This window comes from Epinephelus lanceolatus, chromosome 3, assembly GCF_041903045.1.
Source record: "Epinephelus lanceolatus isolate andai-2023 chromosome 3, ASM4190304v1, whole genome shotgun sequence".
Lineage (NCBI taxonomy): Eukaryota > Metazoa > Chordata > Actinopteri > Perciformes > Serranidae > Epinephelus > Epinephelus lanceolatus.
Window position 1 is genome coordinate 22,947,865 of NC_135736.1, and position 24,121 is coordinate 22,971,985.

General features: G+C 39.7%; 2 protein-coding genes across 2 annotated transcripts; both read left to right on the plus strand.

Moving 5' to 3' along the window:
• Window positions 1-896: 896 nt before the first annotated feature.
• Window positions 897-11,187, plus strand: arpc1a (actin related protein 2/3 complex, subunit 1A). The gene is made up of 11 exons (XM_033624477.2): window positions 897-1,197; window positions 1,847-1,940; window positions 2,246-2,350; window positions 2,529-2,751; window positions 3,489-3,596; window positions 3,755-3,858; window positions 3,965-4,073; window positions 5,486-5,561; window positions 5,656-5,849; window positions 10,159-10,249; window positions 10,344-11,187. Exons 2-11 carry the CDS (start codon window positions 1,877-1,879, stop codon window positions 10,380-10,382), a joined length of 1,113 nt encoding a protein of 370 aa, XP_033480368.1. The 5' UTR covers window positions 897-1,197; window positions 1,847-1,876; the 3' UTR covers window positions 10,383-11,187.
• A 4,340-nt stretch (window positions 11,188-15,527) lies between these two features.
• Window positions 15,528-22,638, plus strand: arpc1b (actin related protein 2/3 complex, subunit 1B). Its single transcript, XM_033622917.2, has 10 exons — window positions 15,528-15,696; window positions 16,235-16,362; window positions 17,165-17,269; window positions 18,674-18,896; window positions 18,985-19,092; window positions 19,831-20,067; window positions 20,165-20,240; window positions 21,058-21,257; window positions 21,791-21,881; window positions 22,204-22,638. The coding sequence occupies exons 2-10, from the start codon at window positions 16,299-16,301 to the stop codon at window positions 22,240-22,242; spliced, it is 1,143 nt and encodes a 380-aa protein (XP_033478808.1). The 5' UTR covers window positions 15,528-15,696; window positions 16,235-16,298; the 3' UTR covers window positions 22,243-22,638.
• Window positions 22,639-24,121: the final 1,483 nt, after the last annotated feature.

Below are 24,121 nucleotides of genomic sequence, written 5' to 3' on the forward strand. Positions count from 1 at the left end.
AAAATGCTGCCTCTGGGGCTTTTCCACCCCAACCAGAATACAGCTCTCTGTATTTTAAGATATTGAACAATGTGCAAAATATTGTTCACCAGCAGCTCCAGTTCAAATGTATCTGTATCAGACTTTTATCTTAAAACAATATGGGTGGAACTCTATTGCTAAGGCACTGACAAAACTTAAAATTGTAAATGGTTTGTAAGGCATGGGATAACTTAACCTGCTTCTTCAACAGCTTCCACTTTAGTGGGAGTGGAAAATTATGAAAAAAATGCACATGTAATGAAAGTGAGTAGTAGACTGACTGAATGTGGAAAAACAGACATACTGTTGAATTTGCACATATTTTTCACAGAATATTGCGGGGCTGTTTTGCTTTGTGAATGTGCTTGTACTTCTTTATTCAAAAAAAGTGAAAAAAACTGAAGGGGTTGTCATCTGTAGGTTATTAGGCAATGGTTTTACTGGTTCAGCCCACTTGAGGTCAAATTGGGCTGTATGTGGCCCATGACCTAATATTCCACGTTGAAATATTACATAACTCCAGATTTTAATGTGTTAGACATAATCCACCATTTAAGGACAATATCAGTGTCACATCAAAACTAGATTTTGACAAAATCAGAATCAGGCAGCCTCATAAATCAGGCCCTTATCCTGATGTTGTTTTCTTACTACTGCATATTGTCAAATATGAGGCTTTCAAGGCCCCTGGGAAACTGGCACTTCTTTTCCCTTATCTTAGTTCAGTCACATAAGACTGAGCCGTAGCCACTGCCCTGCCTAATATATGGGAGTTTTGTCCAGGCCATGCACTAGATGGTGGTGTTTTGTAACCGGTTAGGCCACTTTGGATGTTTCTATTTGAACCACTGGAGGAGCTCTTTCGCACTCGTCGTAGTTTGTGTGTGAGACGTCGACGTGAACGAGGTTTTTCAGTTGAATGTAACAGCTAGCGTGATGAGGCTAAGCTAGCTGTCAGCCAGGCATCCACGGGTTTTGCTGCCGACTTAGCTACCGGATGCTCCCGGTCGTATCCTACTGGCCGTCTTGACATTCCCTCAACAATCCTGGACGAATTCGTGTCGACTGACCAGAGTCCGCGAATTCAGGTCCACTCCTGATCTAACCTTTTCCCCGCTAGCGTAACTTAGCTCGCCGGCTAACGAGACTGAACACTCGGAGAACCGGACTGACGAGGTGAGTTAGCATGCGGGCTAGCGGAATGTACGGGTAGCTATCATCGGGGGTAAAGGCATCTCCTGCAAGGAAAAACCGGGGAATGACACAGACTAGGGAGGCCTTCTGGTAAACGTGTGGATAGCAACACGTCTATAAAATTCTTCAAAATGACTAACGTTAGTCTGATTGTCAGGCCTATCTAACACCGGCGAACAGTTAGCTAGCAATTTCATTAACTTGCTAGTAACGCTAATAATATTTAGATAGCGCTAACGAATTAGCGAATGAAGCGACTAATCTAGTCATGGAGATATGACAGAAGCTAGCTAAACAAGTCAGCTTCAGCTCGTAAAAGTGTTTAACTTTGCATGCCATGAATGCTAGCTTGATAATATTATTTTAGCTAACATCCACATTGGCTAGTTGAAGCAGCATTTCGGTGTTTTAACTGAGTTCAGCTAATGTACCGAAGCTAACAAATGGATTCCGAGTGTCGTTGCTATGAAGTTAACAGTTGTCCCAGTTGAGAAGTAATGAAACTAACTTTTTTATAAGCTGTCATCAGAGGAGCTGTAAAACCGGCGGAGGCAAAGTTCAGCTCAGCTGTCGGCTCTGGGTTTTTATTGTTGCTGGTCGCTAAACTAAGTTTTGCTGTGTGACTTCGCAGAGTTCCACTTAAGGACCACACCCAGACAAGATGTCCCTTCATCAGTTTCTGTTGGAACCCATCACCTGCCACGCGTGGAACCGCGACAGGACACGTAAGGCTAAATTATTTCCTCTTCCACCTAAATGTACCACTATCAACCTGTATCCTGCATACCGGATAAGCTATTAAGTTAATGCAAAGGTGATGCGTTTCAAAACAAATGACACACAAACATACTAACTGGAGTGCAACTTCAGCCACTAAAACAATATTCTGTCACTGTTTGTTTTTAGGATTTGGTAACTTTTACACTGAGTAATCCAGCTTGGTATTTTGCATACACCAGAAACTGGTCTGGCTTGTTTCTCTGTATTTCCATCCTGTTAACCTGCTGGTCTTTGTCTTTTTTTCCTGCAGAAATTGCCATCAGTCCAAATAACCATGAAGTCCATATCTACAAGAAGAGTGGCAACCAGTGGGTCAAGACCCATGAGCTGAAGGAGCACAATGGACACATAACAGGTAATTAACTGGACTGCATTACTCCTTGAGCCTATGACTCACCCCCAAACAAACAAGTGTGTCTGGCACTGCCCTTAACACAAGCTGACACACATCTCATTCTGAATTATCTATCTACTTCATGACTGTTGCAGTAGTCAGAACGTAATTACACAGCCTCTCATTGTCTGTGTTTTAGGTATTGACTGGGCTCCCAAAAGTGACCGTATAGTGACATGTGGGGCAGACCGTAATGCCTATGTGTGGTCTCAGAAGGAAGGGGTATGGAAGCCCACACTGGTCATCCTCAGGATCAACCGAGCCGCCACCTTCGTCAAGTGGTCTCCACTGGAGAACAAGTTTGCAGTTGGTAGTGGTGCTCGACTCATCTCTGTCTGCTACTTTGAGTCTGAGAATGACTGGTGAGACTATTTGTACAGTTGTGACATTTTGCTGTAATGTATCTGCTTAAATTGAATATAACAGTAGACACAAGATTACAAATGGATATTTCTGCTTAATTTTTCTAAATGTTGGGATTGGGAGTATATATATATATATATATATATATATATATCCCCAGTCATTTTTGCACTGAAACATGTGTTCTTACCTTTTTAAGTGCAGTATTGCTGTTATTTTGACATTTATTTTTGTCCTGTGAACAAAAATCCAGACACATTAACTACATTGACACACAGCAACAAACCTAATGCAGCAATGAAACTGTAACTGTTAGTTGTCTCCTGCTTTAAAAACCAAAGTACATTGTTTCCAAATGACTGATTAATGTCCAGTCCAGGGCTTGCTAGGTTCTCTTTTCCTACCCTGCACCAATCTGTTCTGATTCTCTCAGCTCATTGATTCATGTGTTTTTTTAGATGTTACAAGTCTCTCCGTCTGTCAAACCAGGGCTGCCTGATTCTACAGCATCATTTTTGTTTTTGGCACATGGAAGTGTTGTGTTAAATTGAGAACAGACAGTAAAATAAACCGTTCAGTTTTGCTGAACCATGTTACAAATTGTTGCTGCCTCCCATTTGAAACGTAACATTGATGTATAGATTAATTGGTCATTTAATTTCTAATAAAATATTAAAGCGCTAAGGTGCTGTCTCATACCACATTTAAGATGTCCATGCTTTTTCACATCCTTTAGGTGGGTGAGCAAGCACATCAAGAAGCCAATCCGCTCCACCATCCTCAGTCTGGACTGGCATCCCAACAACATCCTGCTTGCTGCTGGATCCTGTGACTTCAAATGCAGGTGAATGACGTTAACAGTTGAAAATCTTATGGGACAAAAGATGAACATTAAATTATATAAAATCCGCCAACATTCTCACTTGTGTTTCTGCTTCCTATTCTGTTTTTTCTTTCTTTTCTTTCGTTTTACTCTCCCCACCCTCCCTCTCTGGCCTCCAGGGTGTTCTCAGCCTACATTAAGGAGGTGGAAGAGAAACCAGGCCCCACACCCTGGGGCAACAAGATGCCATTTGGGGCTGTGCTAGCAGAATTTGGAGGAGCGGGTCTGTATCTGTGTCTTTATACTGTATGCAATAGTAGAAAACAGTAACCCTGTGAACTAAACCAGATCTGCCTTTTCTTTTTTTGAATCCACTCTGTGTCTGTTAGGTGGAGGGGGTTGGGTCCACTCTGTCTCTTTCTCAGCCTCTGGTAACCGCCTGGCCTGGGTCAGCCATGACAGCACTGTCACTGTGGTGGACAGCTCTAAGACTGCCAGGTAAATTCATTTCTACCCATAAAGGGATCTTGTTTATGATTGTAACCAGGAGTTTTTTTAGATTAAGCGTGCCCTGCAGAGTTTTCTAGTAAAGACACAAACGTTACATTCAGTGTTACTCACTGAAACACACTGTGTGTATCCTTGAGGACTGACAAATGTGTTGTGTGCGTCTCCTTTTTTATAAAACATTTGCAAATCCAATTTTAGACACAGTCAATGAAGTACTGTTTTGAATCCTGTATTTTATTTTATTTTTTTTACATCTGTGTCTACTACCTTGCTGCTTTTTACCACATGCAATTTGTTGGCATCTTACTGCCACCTGTTGATCAGTGCAATAGCGGAAAAACATTGGCAGGAATGTGTGTCGTGTCACCTGCGTGGACGCTCATGCATGACACAAACAAATTAGGGACATGTTGGAATGGAAAAACTGCTCCGCTGCTACTAGAGGTCAGGAACTCCACAAAATACCCTGAATTAACAAAATAAATAATGGGAATTGTGTGTTTAATAAAGCTTTTTGCATAAAATAAGGGGAGATAAGTTAGAAATCATACAAATACTACACTACAAATTAAACAGAAGTTGGGATAGTTTTTGTTAAATATTTCAGGGGGTGAAAATGCCAGTACGTTCACTGTAGCTGCAGTGACGGAGATGATGCTGGAAAAGAATTGACATGGGTGATGACTGTGAAGTTTCAGCTACTATTGCAAGAGGGAGTAGATGATTTAGAACTGGACCTTTGTTGTTTCCTTAACAACTAAAAACAGAAAAGGAGATCAAATGTTCACCCTCTAAACCAAACAGGGAGATGGGATTTAGAGATTGTTCATTTCAAGCAACAGATGTGTGTGTGGATAGGGAGATGAAGGCAGCCCAAGCGATTTCATGATCTCCAAAAAATGACTAACCCCTTTCATGAAATTAAAAAATCTTCTCCCACGCATTCATCATGTGAAAAAGCAACCTATCAAATCAAAAAAAAAAAAAAAAATACAAAATGAATGCAGTGGTATTTCTTCACAATATGAGAATACATTATAGATTATGCTTTATATTATTTGCCACTGTACATAAACCATGTTTTGCAACCTGATCTACTCACTGTGCCAATAAGGTGGGAAAGGTAAACAGACACTTACATAATGACATGCTGTTGTCAACAAATTGCAGGTGACATGAATTGAGGGGGTGGTGGTAGAGACACGTCCTGCCTGGAAACCTGAACACACTGCAGCTATCAAAGCCCAGTTTTGTGTTTTTGATCACAAAATTTACTTCTGTGATAACACACCATTTGTAACATTGTTTGTAGTGTGCTGCTTGTTTAATCTTTTTCTTTCAGGTGCAATAAAACCAGTTGCTTCTCAAGATGATAATTGATTGTGTTTGTATGTGTTTAGTCCCTCACAGCTGAAGACGGAGTTCCTTCCTCTCCTCAGTGTCATTTTTGTTTCAGAGAACAGTCTAGTAGCTGCGGTAAGAATAAAACATACCCACTACATATTTTCATGTACAAACATACAGTTAGTAATGAATGTGATTTTTAAATGAATATCGTCTGCATCTTCAGGGTCACGACTGTTGCCCAATGCTGTTTCGTTGCGACGATGGTGGAACGCTGACATTTGTGTCAAAGCTCGACCTCCCGAAGCAGAGTATCCAGAGGAACATCTCCGCTATGGAGCGCTTCAGGAACATGGACAAGAGAGCCACCACCGAGGACCGCAACACTGCCCTGGACACACTGCATCAGAACAGCATCACGTAAGTCACGCACTGGAATCAGTGAAGGGCAGGATGTGGGATTAATCTTAGAATGCCCTCACTACAGTAGATTTAGATACTCACAGATGTTAAGAATGTTCAGATTTTTATTAAAGTTGTTTCAGTAAAAAACATTGGGGAGTTTTACTTTCAGAGTTTTTATAAATTAGTCGAATGCATCATCACAGTTTTGAGTTGTCGGCATTACAAGAGTTTGTGTATCTGATCAAGCTGCCGTACACATGCCACATCTTTAACTGCCTGGAAAATGTGATGTCAGGTGCTGGGTGCTACTTTTGTGCCTTTTTTGAGCCAGCTCTCAAGAGCGTGGCGGCAGCTTGCATCTGAGGTTGCTTAGCAACCTTAACTAGCATCGTATCAAAGCCTGTTTGCCTGAAATGCTGAGTGCAGAGCTGATTTTCTTCAAGCCGCTGTTTGTAAGTGTGTGGGCATATTGTCCGTGGGAAAGATGTAAAGCTCTGCATCAAAATGATCAACTTTTCCATATTTACCACAGACTGATTTTTATGGAAGAAGGGAAAGTTATCTGTTGCTTGTGATTGGTTGTTCCTTGTCACATGACATGCGGTGCACGCTGCTGTGTTCCAAAATTTGAGCTCGGTGCAGCCGTCGCGCCCTGAAAACAATTCAATTCAGCAGCAGAACAAACGTTGAAAGTGACTATACAGTTGAATCAACAGTTCTATAAGACAGTATCAGCAAAAATGGAACAATTTAACCTGTACAATGGCGGGATTTTTTTCATACGTGTTTGATCAGACTATGAATTTTTAGCTTGGTGCACCTAACAAACTGGCAACTGATGGTATTTTACCCCCTAGAATAGATGTTGCATCATGTAACATATCGGCTAGAATAGATATCTCAGTGTGTACCAGAGTACTTTTTGAAAAGTATGGCCTCTTCTTAGAAGATTTTTCACTCAACATTTATTACCAGCATGTGCACGTTACATTATGTATGGTGTCTCATCCCTAGGAAAACAGTTTTGTTTAGTAGTTCTCAGCCTACTGAAACCTGTGTGTAACTTGAGCTGATGACTATCAGCACTGAAATTGTTGTGCAATTATGCGCAACTAGGGCTGCACGATTCTGGAAAAAATGAGAATCACGATTTTTTGGCTTATAATTGAGATCATGATTCTCTCACGATTTTTTTCAACATAAAGATATATTTTGCTTATTTCCTGATAGAAAAGGAAAAGTAACAAAAATTATAAATAAATAATAAAAATATCATTAAATAACAAAGCCTATGATTGTGCCTGACACAGGAGACACAAGGCACATAAACTCTGGTCAGCAGAGAGGGAACACTCCTGTTTAGCTTTAGTCTCTTGTCTTCTCTTACAGCTTTTGAACAATTTTAACAATAATATCAATGTTGAACAGCATGTTTCTGAGGTAGGTATTCCAGGCCTGGAATTAAGTCAGAATTAAACATTTCAACACCATGCATTTGACAGGAGTATTCACCTAACATAGCCTACATATCTTTAATTATATAATTATTTATATGTCTCTATGTATATTTTTACATAAATCCCCAATATTTTATTTGCCTTTAAAAAATCCTCTTCCTTCATTTAATTTGACAATGTTTATCTTATTGTATTATATGTATTAATTCTCTAAAGGATCTTGTATGTTCTTTAATGTGTGTTCAACTTATTAAAAGAAAAAAAAAAAACAAAAAAACGTTTTGGTGAACCCTGCAGCAAAGTGAGCCCTCTTCCTCAGAGAGGATCTTTGCCTCCCAGTTTGTTCCTGGCGGCAGAGCAGAGTGATCCGTCTTTCTTCTAAGAGGATCTTTGTCCCATGAGAGCAGGCAGCTGTTCTCCGTGTCCGCAGTGTAAACAACTTTGGCTGGCGATTTGACAGTCACTAGAAGCATATTATGACCCTTTGTAAAAGTTTTTGTGTGGTACCTGTGTTGTACATGAGCTAACGTTAGCGGCTAGGGACTGAGAGGCTGTCCGGTATATATGTGTGTGTGTGTGTCTGTGTGTCTGTGTGTCTGAGGAGCATCAGTACGTTAGCTTGTTAGCCGAAACGTTAGCCTTATTGTTTGTCATGTTAATGTTATCGTCGGCAGCCCTGAATAGCTTGTAAAGCTTTAGCATAGTTAATTAACACATTTGTTATCGGCCCATGTGTTTACTGCTACAGAAAATTAATAAATCTTTGGTTTATTTGCACAACGTCGCCTCTCTGCCGTCTTTTATCACGCTTGCTAACGCTAAGTTAACTTTACCAGCAGATCTGTATGAGGCACAAACTGAGGCTACAATTAGCAGTGTGTTTCCCCCCTGTCTCGCTGCTTTCCAAACTGCTGGCCGGCTGTCGCTCTGCATCACGTGGTATAACACTGCGTCGTTGGGAGTGCTTGTTTTCATGCAGATGATGTCCCGACTCCTGGCACGGGCGGGGCCGGCAGAATAGCTGTCATTGAAAAATTAGATCGCATATGCATATGAATCGAGATCACGATTTTATTACAATTAATCATGCAGCCCTATGTGCAACCATAATGTGCAACTGGAGCCCATTTGATTTCAAGCGCTGATAATAATTTGTTCAGCTGCCCATGCTTACAAGCAAGAAACCGCTCCCTTTGCTACATGTCATTTATCACAAGTTTTGTTCATGGTATTTTTTCCATTTCATCTCAGTTTTTTATTTTAGGGACTGTATGATGTGGATTGAGTTTTTTTTTAAATTTATTTATTTTTATTTTTTTTATAAAGAATAATTCGACATTTTGGGAAACAAGCTCAAGTTGGTTGAGAAGCTCAATTTCACTTTCTTATGTGTGGGGTATGTATGAATCTCCAGGCAGCAGCTGATTAGCTTAGCTTAGCTAGCTGGAAACGGGGTAAACAGCAAGCCTGGCTCTCTCCAAAGGAGGCATTCTGATAATCATGTTATCAACTGATCGAGGTCAGCAGAAGTTTTCGAGGTCATTTCCACATATCATACGATAATGCCTGTTGTATTGCCAAGCATTTGTTTACATAAGAACGTAACCACCATTTTAACATGATGCGAGAATAAATAGCAGGGTTTTCCGACCATGATAAGACTTGATCGCAGCGTGTAGGCGCCTAAGACAATGAACAGAATAAAACTTTGCTGAGACATGTTTTGCTTTAATTTTTGGTCACTCTGCTTCTGTCCTCTCGTGTGTGTCAGAGTTTCACCTTGTGCGGGGCTCAACTCCTCCACCCACACACATGAATGCACACAGGTTTATTTATGTTTTATTTATTTACGTTATTTAAAAAAATCTGATTGGCAAACTTTATGTTTTTTGGTTTTGTCTTATTTTGTTTGGGGTTTTTTGTATGTCTAAGTGTGCCAGGTTCTGTCATTCTGTGGCCATCTCTCTAAATTCTGAGGTTTTTGTGAGTCCCTGAACGCAGCGCAGGCAGAACTCTTAATTAGTTCTTTTTTTCATTGCTAGCAGTTTGCTGAGTTTGAGTGGGGGTGGATAATCGATTAGTTGGTCGATCCGATGTGGTGAGGGAGGTGAGGAGGTGATCAGATCAGTGTATGAGAAGAGTAGCTGTTTGCGAGTGAAAGTAAACTTATAGACCCAGTGCAATGAAAAGTTCAGCTTCACTTTTACTGCCCCTGACGTTCTGCTGCTCCATCTGTGCCGAGTACACTCTGTGGCCCTAGAGTGTGGAACAACTAAACGGTATATATATATATTCCGTCAGCGCTCCTAATGAATGGTTCAGCTCTAAAAATAAAAGGTATTTGTTTATTTATACATGACTGCAGATGTTGTTGTGGTGGATTGTGGGAAACCGTGCTCCAGAATTTAAAGTTCATTGCTGTTTGGAAGGATGTACTTGCATTATTATACTATTATACTATCATTATATCAGTGACATAAAATGGTATTAAAATTACAATAATATTGTTTCTTGCAATAATTTCTGGGACAATATATGTCATTTTCATGACTGGCCTAGTCAAAAGGTAATAAAATTTACCTCCCAGCACCTTTTAAACTTACAACATATTTTATCTTGTTTTTTTTTATCCCTACAAAAACAGAAGTGTAAAGATGACCCGACATGAATGTTTAATGTTGGTTGGGCGGAGTGACTTTTTGCTCCACTAATAGGCGAATTTCCCAAAATGTCAGACTTTTCCAATTAGGATCAGAACCCTCACACTCTAGTCATAGCAACATAGTGAAATCCATCATCATCATTTTCTGTATTTTATCTTCACCTTTTTATAACTGTCTCTGTGTCTCTACATGTCTGGTCCTCAGCCAAGTGTCTATCTATGAAGGAGACAAAAGGGATTGTCGCAAGTTCTGCACCACAGGCATCGATGGAGCAATGACCATTTGGGACTTTAAGGTACAAGCACACACATACAGTCAAATCCTCTCCAAAGATGAATTTTCCCAGATCTCCCTGCTCTAACTGTGTGTTTCTGTGTTTACCTCCCCAGAGTCTAGAAGCTTCTATCCAGGGTCTCCGCATCATGTGAAGAAATCTTGTAAATGAATGAAGAAACGCAGCAGGCCTCACCCCCCCCCCCCCCCTCCCCCCTCCACCTCGCCCCCTCTGCTCCTGCGACGCAGCCAGTAACACACATAACTGACCACCTAATCGAGTGTCTGCTGAAGCACTGATCAGACCATAACACACTCTTGCGGGTGTGTGAAAACACTCTCTTACACACACTAAAGTACACTGCACACACACACACACTACACACACACACAAACTGAGCTGACGTGTGACATCACTGTTGATTTTTTTTTTTTTTTTCCGTTTGTTTGTTTTTAAATGAAGGTTAACCAGGTGTCAAAGTGGGAAGGTCCTCTGACACGTATTAAAACGTGACGTGAAATGTGTGTTTTTATGTTCTCTAACCTCCTGTACCAAAAGTTCAACACTAAAAGGTGCGTTTTATCCAAAAGTCTGACTGTATTCCACCTCAGATCGACCGTAACATGATCTCTGAACATCAATGTTTAGTAGAACGGAGGACGTGATGCTTTGCTTCCTGGAGTGTGGTAAATATTCTCCAGCAGGTGAAGTCATAGTTTCGATTAGGACCCGGGTTATTGATATTCTGAGGTCATGTTGCTGGTTGGCTGCACAGAGCTGTACAGGATCTGATGGTGGAGAGAGAAAGCAGCTGTCTAAACTCTGTACGGAGTCACGGCTGGCCAGCATTAGGCTCTGTAGCTACTACACTAAAACCACACAAGATGGAGGATTTCTATGTAACTGATCATGAGGTAGACATGAAATAAAGATGAAGTACATTTACAGTACACAACTCACTCGACTGTTCTCTTCCTTTGTCTCTTCCTCTCACAGACAGTGGGTGGATAGTTACTAGATGCCTTTAGTGAATCTGTGGTGCTATTGTTTGATTTTTTTCATGTGCATTCAATATTTGTGCTTGTGTAACACTAAGAGTAGCTGAAGTAATAATCCTGTGTTTTTTCTCTGACCTAATTGTGCATTTAATATAGAATGGCTTAAATGATACAAGGAGGTTGTTGCAGAAGAAACGCTTAAAGCTTCCGTAGTGCTTCAGGTTCATCAGGCTGTCTGCAGGTCCTTAAAATGCCTTAAATTTTATAAATATTAGGCCTTACAAGTCATTAAATAGTCTTAAGTTTGAATTTGTGAGGTCTTATTTGCCACAAACATTTGATCTACTTTCATTTATCCATCTTTTGTTTTCTTTTTGTCAAACTGAGTCAAGCTCTTTACTCTTTTTACTTTATACTTGCACATGCCTGTTGGCATATGTAGATTAATCGAACTCACTCTAATAACCATATTCCTACATAAAACCTACCTCAGCAGGGGACCACATATATACTACTTACCATTACACTTACCCTGCAATGCCTAAATAAGAATGAGATGATTTGTCCAAACAAAAATGGTCTTTTAAGGTCTTTTTAAAAAAGCGTTACATTTAAGTGATTGATATTATGGGGTGCCGTTTGTAAAGTGGCTCACACTTAAATTAACAGCAATATTTTGCCACATTTAGCTTCAAATAACGCTTAAAAGGGTTGCTTTTTACCTCATTTACAGCAATATTTAGATTTAACATTTAGATATAACATTTAACATTTAGATTTAACATTTAGATTTAACGTCTAACATTTAGATTTAGATTTAGATTTAACATTTAGATTTAACGTCTAACATTTAGATTTAGATTTAATAATAATACTGATATTAAATAAGAATTAGAGAGAATTAATATATTAACATTTAATATTTAGATTTAACTGGGACATTATATTTAACATATTTCAAATATTGCTGTAAATGTGGTAAAAAATGACTAAAAAATCCACACCACCCTTTTAAACATTTGAAGCTAAATGTGGCAAATTGTTGCTGTTAATTTCAATGTGAGCCACTTTACAAATGGCACCCCATATGATAGCTGTCAACATCCTGTAAGTGTTAACAGTCATGCTGGTTGCTCTGTGAGGCTGTACTTGGGTACATCTGTGCTTTAAATAATAACATCAGCATGCTAACATCCTGACTTTCTGCACGTCTGCCATCTTAGCGTAGCGTGTTAGCATGCTGACATTTGCTAACTAACAGTACAGCTGAGGCTGATGGGATGCCACCAGATTTGCATGCAATATGCATTTAAACAATTGAGTTTTGCACTTATTTGGTCATAAACCAAAGCATTGCAGAAATTAAATCTAGTGTTTCTAGATGAATGTGTGTGCCATGAATATCTAGAACATTTCACGGCAATGCATCTAATAGTAGTTGATGTATTTCAGTTTGGGCCAATGTGGTGGACCAGACGGCCAGCACTGCCATCACTCTCAAAGTTGCCATGTTGTAAGCTTGGCTAAAACAACAAAGTAATTGGGTAAAGTAACAGAGCAGACTGTCACCAGTGCATAAGTTCTTTCATGCAGTAATGATGATGCTGGATGATCATAATCAGGGTTACTTCCCCAGAATTCCCATACTCGTGTCATGATGAATGCCTCTGCTTCCTTATGTAAATAAAACAAAAATTAATTTTTAAAAAAATCTTTCACAGATTTACATTGAAATAATTCATAAAAAACATCCAGGGTTATGGATGTTAATGAGAAAAGTAAAAAAAAAAAAAAAAAGTATATATATATATATATATATATATATATATGTGTATATATATATATATATATATATATATACAGTACAGGCCAAAAATTTGGACACACCTTCTCATTCAATGCGTTTTCTTTATTTTCATGACTATTTACATTGTAGATTCTCACTGAAGGCATCAAAACTATGAATGAACACGTGGAGTTATGTACTTAACAAAAAAAGGTGAAATAACTGAAAACATGTTTTATATTCTAGTTTCTTCAAAATAGCCACCCTTTGCTCTGATTACTGCTTTGCACACTCTTGGCATTCTCTCCATGAGCTTCAAGAGGTAGTCACCTGAAATGGTTTTCCAACAGTCTTGAAGGAGTTCCCAGAGGTGTTTAGCACTTGTTGGCCCCTTTGCCTTCACTCTGCGGTCCAGCTCACCCCAAACCATCTGGATTGGGTTCAGGTCCGGTGACTGTGGAGGCCAGGTCATCTGCCGCAGCACACCATCACACCTCCTCCTCCATGCTTCACAGTGGGAACCAGGCATGTGGAATCCATCCGTTCACCTTTTCTGCGTCTCACAAAGACACGGCGGTTGGAACCAAAGATCTCAAATTTGGACTCATCAGACCAAAGCACAGATTTCCACTGGTCTAATGTCCATTCCTTGTGTTTCTTGGCCCAAACAAATCTCTTCTGCTTGTTGCCTCTCCTTAGCAGTGGTTTCCTAGCAGCTATTTGACCATGAAGGCCTGATTGGCGCAGTCTCCTCTTAACAGTTGTTCTAGAGATGGGTCTGCTGCTAGAACTCTGTGTGGCATTCATCTGGTCTCTGATCTGAGCTGCTGTTAACTTGCGATTTCTGAGGCTGGTGACTCGGATGAACTTATCCTCAGAAGCAGAGGTGACTCTTGGTCTTCCTTTCCTGGGTCGGTCCTCATGTGTGCCAGTTTCGTTGTAGCGCTTGATGGTTTTTGCGACTCCACTTGGGGACACATTTAAAGTTTTTGCAATTTTCTGGACTGACTGACCTTCATTTCTTAAAGTAATGATGGCCACTTGTTTTTCTTTAGTTAGCTGATTGGTTCTTGCCATAATATGAATTTTAACAGTTGTCCAATAGGGCTGTCGGCTGTGTATTATCCTGACTTCTGCACAACACAACTGATGGTCCCAACCCCATTGATAAAGCAAGAACTTCCACTAATTAACCCTGATAAGGCACACCTGTGAAGTGGAAACCATTTCAGGTGACTACCTCTTGAAGCTCATGGAGAGAATGCCAAGAGTGTGCAAAGCAGTAATCAGAGCAAAGGGTGGCTATTTTGAAGAAACTAGAATATAAAACATGTTTTCAGTTATTTCACCTTTTTTTGTTAAGTACATAACTCCACATGTGTTCATTCATAGTTTTGATGCCTTCAGTGAGAATCTACAATGTAAATAGTCATGAAAATAAAGAAAACGCATTGAATGAGAAGGTGTGTCCAAACTTTTGGCCTGTACTGTATATATATATGTGTATGTATATATATATATATATGTATATATACATATATATATATATGTATATATATATATATATGTATATAAAGAAAATGAAATAGAGTGAAGTCCTGGGTGTTGAATTTGGGCCTCTCAGGTCCATTGTGGGTTCTTACTATAGAGAATAGGCCCTGTAGAAACACAAAGAATTTGGTTTTACATTTTTTTTTTAATTTTAGCTTTTATTTATTTATTTAATTTAACCTTTCTTTAACCAGGAAGTTCCATTGAGATTAAAAATCTCTTTAACAAGAGAGACCTGGAGACCCTGTAGGTTCTCACTGACTTGTTGGGTCTTTAATCTTCCTCTTAACCCCAAAAGGAAATTATGAGCAGTCAGGAAAATTCTACACCAGCACAGACAGAGGAGTGTGTAACCATAGACAACCTCTATGGCTGATTTTAAATTTCCAGAGTAAAAGTGAGGGGATGTTTCAGGGGAAAGCATAAAACTTGGTGTTGGGAAACCTAAACTGCTTAAACTAAGGGACTCAAAATGCAGAGGGAAAAAACTGGAGCAAATATATTCTATAGTGAACAACTTCTTTTGCCTGACGCCACCTCTCCTCCCCCCTTTTGCAGTTTACTTTTCTTCCCTCCCATTCTCCTTGTTCCTCTTTCTTTATGCAGAAGTGGACATACGTCCCTCCCCCTTCTTTTTTTCTGTCTCTTTCATGCTTCATACATTTTTTTTCACTTCCCCTCAGCTTCTACTTCCTCCTTTTTGCAAGACATTGCATTGTGTTCACGCTCCTCCCTCTCTTCCGAGTTTTACTGAAGCAAAAACTCTTTTATTTGTTAGAAATTAAAAGTTTGTTCCCATTCTCCCACATTTTTAAACAGTTACACCCATGACTTTTTTTCTGCCTCAAGCATAAGCCCAAGCACAAACTTCCTGTATGTCTCCCCCTCTGAGCTTCACTGTACCCTCCTCCACTCCCCCCCTCTGACCTCTCCTCCCTCTCCTCGGCTCGGCTTCTCTCTTCCTGAGCTCACTCTGTCGTTGGCGTTCGCGTTGACTGGCCAGAGTCCGCGAGCTGAAACACCCTCATCTTTATTTGATCTGCCACCTTCCTCTGCCTCTTTCTTCTCTCTCTCTCTCTCTCTCTCTCCATCTCTGCAGCTATTCACCCATCCATCTCCGTCCAGCCCTCAGGGTAAGTAGCCTAGAAAATATTTAACAGTTGACTGAGTGTGTTTAGACATGTCAGTAACACGTACTCACACACCCACACGCACACACACACACTTTGTGAGGGTAGTGTATTTTAAGGAAAAAGCTAAAAGTGTGCAACAGGCACTGCAACCCACACACACTCACCCAGAGCACAGAGACATGGATGTTATTATGTAAAAAAATAGTGCTTTTAATATTTGAGACCGTGTTGGAGATGTGTGTCTTTATTTCCTGGGTGTGTAAAGAGTAAAGTTTGTTTGGGGGAACTGTGTTACCCATGACCTGCGTCATTCCTCTCATGCCTCTGAAAGTCTGGATTTCATTAACCTGAGTGAGATAAGTTATCTGTGCACAGAGGGTTAAAATCAGCTGATGCTTTTACTTCTCTGTTACCTCAAATAGTCTCAAACAACTGTGAGAAAATTTTAATTTAATTCATTATAATTTGTATCTTTGTCTTTTCTTTCTCTCTTCGCTTCTTCCTTCTAACAAAAATCTTTTAACTTCTGTTTTTCTAGACTTGACTGTTATCTCCCAGCGGCTGATACCCCTTCCTGGTCCGTTTCTAACATCTGATTGGCCATGTCGTACCACAGTTTCCTGCTGGAACCAATTAGCTGCCATGCCTGGAACAAAGATCGTACCCGTAAGTCTGCTCGCCTTCCCTGATTGGTCACTCGGGGCTTGCACTTCAATGGCTTTGAGTCGTCTCCGCTCTGAACTGCACACCGTTTTTTTAATCACAGACATCATGGAACATCTTGCTTCAACTAGAGTCTGAGCCAAAGAACAAATAGTGTAATAGTCGGAGGTTTGTGATTGGCTCCCAGGTGGGAGAAGGTATTTCCTGTTTCCTGTAACAGTAAGGGTGGTGTCTGGGGGCCTTTTTAGAGAGGCTCTTGTGCTCCGTTAGCTGAAGGAAACTAATGCCATATTTGGCTGTTTTGATCAGAGCTTTGGTTTCTGGGCAAAGCGGATGTTAACAGTGCTGTGGTCGAGTCATAGAGTCATACAGTTGTAGTTTCACACAACTTGTAAGCAGTTCGGAGGCTGAACATTCACCAAAAAAGAAAAAAAAAAGCACACTAAAGCACCCACACTGCTGCTCTCGGACAAACTCTTCTGACTCATCTGCTGACTAAAACATGTGCAGGGGTTGCTACATTATGGGAAGGAAGGTTGCAGTTCTCGCACATTGTCTATTTAGAGATACCATGTGTCTGTGAGCTGCCTGCAGGCTGAGACATACTGTATTTCTCTAGTTTTCTCTGTCCTCGTGCAGCCAGTCAGCTGTTCTGTGTTCCACTCCACTGATCAGCCCCTTAAACTTCTCCCTTCAGTCTGTACTTTGTCTTCACACTAATGAATTTCACATTCATATGTTTCACTGACCTGCAGCGCTTTCTCTGTTGATGCACAGTGTGCATAAATATGTTTCTGTTCGTCAGAGATCGCCCTGTGCCCCAACAACCACGAGGTCCACATCTACAAGAAGGATGGGGCCAAGTGGACCAGGATCCATGAGCTGAAGGAGCACAATGGACAGGTGACAGGTAAGACACAGTCACATACTCACAGACACGGTTATTTACTTTAATAGTTTTTGTATTCGTTCACCACCAACTTTAGAGACGTTAAGGTGAACATATAAAATTTTGTAAAATCCTTTACTAGCTGAACATGTCAAGTAGCACATAGTTTGGAAACCCAATCCACTATTTGATATTCAGTGACTGGTGATGCATTTCCTAAACATGTTTTTTAAAGTCCAACCACCGTCCTCTCCAGTGGGACCTAATAAACCAGAGAATTTAAAGGAATAGTTTGACATTTTAGACACTTACTTGCTTTGCTTGTCGAGAGTTAGATAGTAAGATCCGTACCACTTTCTGTCTGTATGTCCAGTATAAGGCTGGAGCCTGGGGCTGGTTAGCTTAGCTTAGCACAAAGACTGGAAACAGAGGGAAACTGTTAGCCTGGCTCTGTCCAAAGGTGACAAAATCCACCTGCTACCATTCATAAAACTCACCAATTAGCAGGTTATATCTTGTTTGTTTACTACGTAGAAGTGCGACGTTTGTTACGAGCTTAACTACAGACGGAATCACTGTAATGTCGTGCTAACACTTCCTGGTAGACAAGTGGCAGCTGTTTTGAATTATTTTAGCCACATAAAAAGACCCACATAAAAAGATCAATATCAATTTAAGTGTATAATATACTTGAAATATTTTCACTGCTTTACACACACACTAATCGAGGCAGCTGGCTGTTTTGTCAATGGAGTCTGGAGGCTGTGAGGTAATGGCTTCAGTTCCTGATCGCAAAGGGCTGTCTGACAGCAAGGTAAAGCAGTGAAAATATTCAAAATATAGTGTATACTTAAACTGATATTAATTATTTAAGTGGGCCTCTTTTAAGTGGCTACAAACTAACCAACTAAGGCATATTTGCTCAGTGCCATTTCATTTTATGTACGTGACATTGGGGGCGTTCTACCTGGAAGATCTTTTAAACAAACACTGTGATTCGGTCCATTTCTAACTGGGCGCAGTGACTTCTTGGAGTCTCTGCTGATTGCCAGGCAGCCACACAGTGATGACAAGACCCCTGACTAGCTGTTTGCCCTGTTCCCAGTCTTTATACTAATATAAGATAGTCATAGCAGCATACAGACATCAAAGAAGACCTTGAACACCCCATTACTTTGATGTTACATCTCACCTCTTAAAAAGACAAAAAGCACTTGCAGTGTTTCTCTAACTCAATACTTGGTGTATTTGTGAAGGCTGCAGTTGCATGATGACATCTAGCTCTTGAATAAATGTTGTATAATGTAAAGAGAGTAAGAAAGGAAATATATGTGTTTCTCAAAATGTCTAACTGTTCCTTTAAGTACATATTTCATGATGCATGTACAGAGATAAAGTAGCAATAATAGTTTCTTCCTCCTGCAGGTATTGACTGGGCTCCAGACAGTAACCGTATAGTTACTTGCGGAGCGGACCGTAACGCCTATGTGTGGACCCTAAAGGAGGGCACATGGAAGCCCACCCTGGTCATCCTCAGGATCAACCGAGCTGCTCGCTGTGTGAAGTGGTCGCCACGAGAGAACAAGTTTGCTGTAGGCAGCGGCTCACGCCTCATCTCCATCTGTTACTTTGAGCAGGAAAACGACTGGTGAGGTTTTCTCAGAGTAGCTTCCTGCCACTGATTTACATGGGAGGCTGCATTTGATTATTATGAACCATGCACTTTTAACCTATAGGTGGGTGTGTAAGCACATCAAGAAGCCGATCCGCTCCACCATCCTCAGTCTGGACTGGCATCCCAACAACGTCCTGCTGGCTGCTGGATGCTGTGACTTCAAATGCAGGTATGAGGGAATCAAAAGTAGCACACAGACATTTGAATAATATTTTTGACTTACAACACTACTTCTTTCCTCCTCTCCTTTTTATTCTTCCTGAGGTTTCTCACAAGTTTTTCCTTGTTTGAAGCAAGGCTCTAAAGATGTATTGTGTCCTGTGCTTCACAGTTTGCAAAACCCCTCTCAGAATAAGGTTGATTTTTGGCTGAATCAACAAACTGAATGTTCCAGTGTGTAGGTTTTAGGTGGTATATTGGCAGAAAAGGAATATAATATTCATAAGTATGTTTTCACTAGATTCTAATCACCTGAAACTAAGAACTGTTGTGTTTTCATTACTGTAGAGTGAGCCATTTGTATGTCTTTATATCATTTATAGCACACAGGACAAGTTTCAGTTGGTTGCATTCTGCAGGCTCACCACCAGATGTCACTAAATCCTACAAACTAGACCTTTAAGACTGACTTAGACCACTCCAACTCTAGAAACCAAAGTCATAAATATAAAGGAGGCTTAACTCCTCACCTTATCAAAAATCTGAAGTCCAACAGTATCCCTAATTATCCCACAAAAATGCCCCCACTTCATATGCATTCAGCTGATTTTAAAAGATGGCACTGAATTTATAATAAATCAGATTTGTCTGGACCTCCCAGTGATGATCAGCCACTGCTTCTGTCCTCTTTTCCTTCTTTTCTCTTGTGTCTTGTTCACATCCTGACCCCTCTCTCCTTCGCCCACAGGGTGTTCTCAGCCTACATTAAGGAGGTGGAGGAGAAGCCTGGCCCCACCCCCTGGGGCAGCAAGATGCCATTCGGAGAGATGTTGTTTGAGTCTGGTGGGTCTGGAGCAGCAGGTCAAACCTCAACTGGAGGCGGCGGTTGGGTGCACAGCGTGTGCTTCTCACACTCCGGTAACCGCTTGGCCTGGACCTCCCATGACTCCACTGTGTCTGTCGCAGAGGGAGGCAAGACCAGCACGTAAGAGAGGGCAGGGCAGCGTACCTGTGTGTTTATGTGTGTTTATGTGTGTTTGGGGGCGTGGGCATGGACTCTGACCTTTGTTATGACTCCACAGGGTGAACAGTCTGAGCTCTGAGACACTTCCTTTGCTGTGTGTCACCTTCATCACTGAGAATAGCTTAGTGGCAGCTGTGAGTATCCAATACATATCCATCATTCTGTTTGTTTTATTTTAAACACTTTTACATATTTTGTGTGTGTCTAACTGACTGATTGGAAGAGTCTGCACTTGATAGAACCAACACATTTCAGCACTGAGCCGCCATCTAAATCCCGACTCACTCATTCATATTTTAATATTTGCATCCTGGTATCGACAATGTAAGAATTTATTTGGTTTATTGTTCATATCTAATGTTTAATAATATTTAATCTAATTGAGGCAATGGGTATATGTTCTCTGAGGTTAAAAAGAAATAAAACCAGTAATGTGGATAAGAAAGCTACAAAAGTCTAAATCAGAAAACTGTAATTTAAAGTGAGGCATTGTCACTTTTGCTGAACAGTGCAGTCTGTGTGGCAATTACAGGATAATGGCAAATTGAATTGCCCTTCATTTTCCATGATTGTCTTGAGTCAGTTCCTTTTGAAGTCATTAATGGGGCGTCCTGATGGCCTCAGGGTTTAAAGGCCTTGAACACACCCACGTGTTTTTAGTCATTTTAACTGATTACACCTCTGTCTAACTGGGCGCAACGTGAACAAGAGAACATCAGATTGGACCATCCATTGGTAGGATTAAAAGCCATTGTGATAGATGGGGACACAAATGTATGCCATCAAAATAATTATCAAAATTTTACATAAACTGGCTTTGAGCCTTCTGACTGTATCTTTGTAATACAACTAAAATCACAAGTGAGATCTAAAGTCTCATTTTACCACATGGATATTATATCCATACAAACTGTCTTCCACCTCCATCCTGATGTGTTTCTCTTCCTCCAGGGCCATGACTGTTACCCAGTGCTGTTTGTGTACGATGGTGCCAAAGCCAGCTTGACCTTTGGGGGCAAACTGGACGTTCCTAAGCAGGCGACCCAGAAGGGCATCAGTGCCAGGGAACGTTTCCAGAACCTGGACCGTCGGGCCTCAGAGACCCAGAGCACCGAGAAGGACCTGAACACCCTGCACAAGAACAGCATCAGGTGAGGAGAGAAAATGTAGACCGTTTCTGTTGCTATGGCAGCAGCTTTGGTCTTTACTTCCTGTCAGGTACCAAGGAGATTTTTGTGTGTATCTATGTATCGTTTATAGGTTCTTTGTCAGCTTCTGCATTAATAATCTAACAGGAGATACACAGAGACCAATTTACAGTGTTTATGTTATAAAGTTTGAAATGGTAGTGCATGCTGGACTGTAGATCAGTTTTCAAAACAGTTGGTTAATATTTCTAAATCAAATTTTTCTCATTAATGCAGGGTCAAAAAACAATGCTTAATTTGGGAACTCATTCACAGACCACTTTTTAAATTCCCCAAAGGAAAAAACTTTCCACCTGGCAATAATTTACAATTTGAACTCAATAGTATGGCTGCTGATTTTCACATACGCACACAACATAATTTAATTTTTAAAGGCATCATCACAATCTTTTTTTTTTTTTTTTTTTTTGGAAACAAACAATTTCTTGTGGCAACATCATATGGTTTTATTTGACTTGTGTCAAATTATATTTCAGCCAAATCTCAGTACTGGAAGGAGGACGAAACCAGTGCACCAAGTTCTGCACCACCGGCATGGATGGAGGGATGGGCATCTGGGATGTCAAGGTAACACACACACACACACACACACACACACACAAGGGAATGTGGGGTTTAGGGGTCCTCTGCCAGACAATTTTGAGCATCAAACACATAATCTGCTGTATTCTGGTGATTTTTTTAATGCAGCAATATGTGTCTTTACTGTCTCAATTTATGGTTTAAATGTGAAAGGCCAAATGTGTATGTTCTAAATATTGAGGGGGACACCTGCACAGATCACACAAGAACACACTGATCTGCAGAATGTTTTACTTGTGCAATATCCTACCGACATGTTTCCCCATGCCTAATATAAATTTTGTTTTTTGATGTCTCTTTTTTTTAGAGTCTGGAGTCTGCAATGAAGAACTTAAAGATAGTCTGAACCAAAGTTTACGCCTCTCCGCCCATTTAGCTTTATTAGCCTCTGGAGATATGAAGGAAAACTGCTGCCTTATTACACAAAGCCTCTCAGCCTTATTTTATCAGGTATTTTTTATATGAAATTTTAAAACGATCAGACTTGTGCCAAACAGTGTTTGTAATCCCTCTGAGGCTCTTTGCTGAGTGTGTTAAACTCAACACTGAACACAGAGCAACTGACCACAGGTCTGCAAGCGGTACTTAATGAGTTAGATTACTATAATCAGAGAGAGCTCCGTCTGAGCTGAATGCTTAAAGCTGGGTTTTATATTAATCATGATGAAAGGCTACAGTATGTGGTAAAGCTTATGCTGGTCATAATATGCAATAAATAAATGATTGCTGTTACACTGCTCAACAATGCTTGGTTTATTTCAGGTGTGTCACACATATTTTTGTTTTTGGAAATGTGGAGGTTGTAACAACACAAGGAAGTTGATCCCAGCAGTTCATTCTTGATCTTAGAAACAGCCATTAAGAAATAACCTCAGCTCAAGGTCGACTTACTTTGTTGTAGAGATGCTCAGAGTCATTTAAGTTTGAACATCTATAGTTTTAACAAATGCAGTTTACAAGGACCATTTTTAATTTAATTTACCATGTGATATTGTCAAAAGCTCAGAAGATGAGGAAGAGTTTACATTCTGTTTTGACACAAAAATGACTCATGGATGGTTTTTTAAAAAAAAAAATATTATTATTTCCTATATCCTATCTAATTTGGCCAAAAAAACAACAACAGCAAAAAAATGTATACACACACACACACACACACACACACACACACACACACATATATATATATGAATTAATTAATAAAATAAAATGAAATTAGATTTTTTTTTGTTTTTGTTTTTTGTTTTGTTTTTGTGGTCTGTAAAAAATATATCAGGTGAGTGCATACTGGTGTGATCTGGACCTCAGTATTTTATTTCAATTTAAACAATACATATGTATATATAGAAGTATATGTATATATATTATAATATATTGACCAATTAAAAATTAATACTATTTTATATTTTTTCATTTTTCATTATATATATATATATGTGTGTGTGTGTGTGTGTGTGTGTGTATAGATATATGTGATGGGATAAACATAATAGTAACACATAACATGCCAGCAGTCAACATACATATGTAGAAGTTAATCTAAGTGAAAATATTAAATTATTACTATTATTAAAGTTTCTTCATCTTAAGTTATTGTCTTAATAGGCTTCAAAGCTCAATTACTTTTTCTGAAAACATGAAACTGAGGTTACACTTTAGCAAATTTACATTTATGAATAGCAAAAATAAATAAATAAATAATTGACAAAATATCAGGATACAGAACACCAGGTGAACAATAGCAGCACATATAAATGTTATACTGTTATACATAAAGTAAGAATATTGAAATACTCTTACATATAAATAGATATTAATGTAGAGGATTCAGGGAGGAAAAAAGTTTCATAATTTTCCCAAAGCTTAATACCTTTTTGTGTTAGTGTTGTGTTAATTCTTTAAACTTATTCAACAATACAATGTACAAAAAAAGACATCCGGTATAAAACGAACACAACAGTACATGAGAGCTGAAACAAACTGCAATGAAAGATGAACAAATAATAGATAAAGTAAGAATGGAGATTAAAAAAAAAAGTTCATTTCACAATCAAGGTTTCATCAAATTTTCTTTTGTAATATTCTAAAAATCTGTTTGCTTGTTTTGTTGTTGTTGTTGTTGTTGTCTGTAACACCAAAGCAGTTCAACACTGAGTTAAAGTCAATCAAAAAAATCATGGAAAGAGTGTTGTGAACCTAAGACCTTCTGTTTATGCATAAATAAT

Coding starts and splice junctions, on each gene's coding strand:
- arpc1a (XM_033624477.2), top strand. CDS start 1,877: ATGTCCCTTCATCAGTTTCTGTTGGAACCCATCACCTGCCACGCGTGG. Junction 2,752..3,488: donor TTTGAGTCTGAGAATGACTG/GTGAGACTATTT, acceptor CACATCCTTTAG/GTGGGTGAGCAAGCACATCA. Junction 3,859..3,964: donor AGCAGAATTTGGAGGAGCGG/GTCTGTATCTGT, acceptor TGTGTCTGTTAG/GTGGAGGGGGTTGGGTCCAC.
- arpc1b (XM_033622917.2), top strand. CDS start 16,299: ATGTCGTACCACAGTTTCCTGCTGGAACCAATTAGCTGCCATGCCTGG. Junction 16,363..17,164: donor CTGGAACAAAGATCGTACCC/GTAAGTCTGCTC, acceptor TCTGTTCGTCAG/AGATCGCCCTGTGCCCCAAC. Junction 20,241..21,057: donor AGAATAGCTTAGTGGCAGCT/GTGAGTATCCAA, acceptor CTCTTCCTCCAG/GGCCATGACTGTTACCCAGT.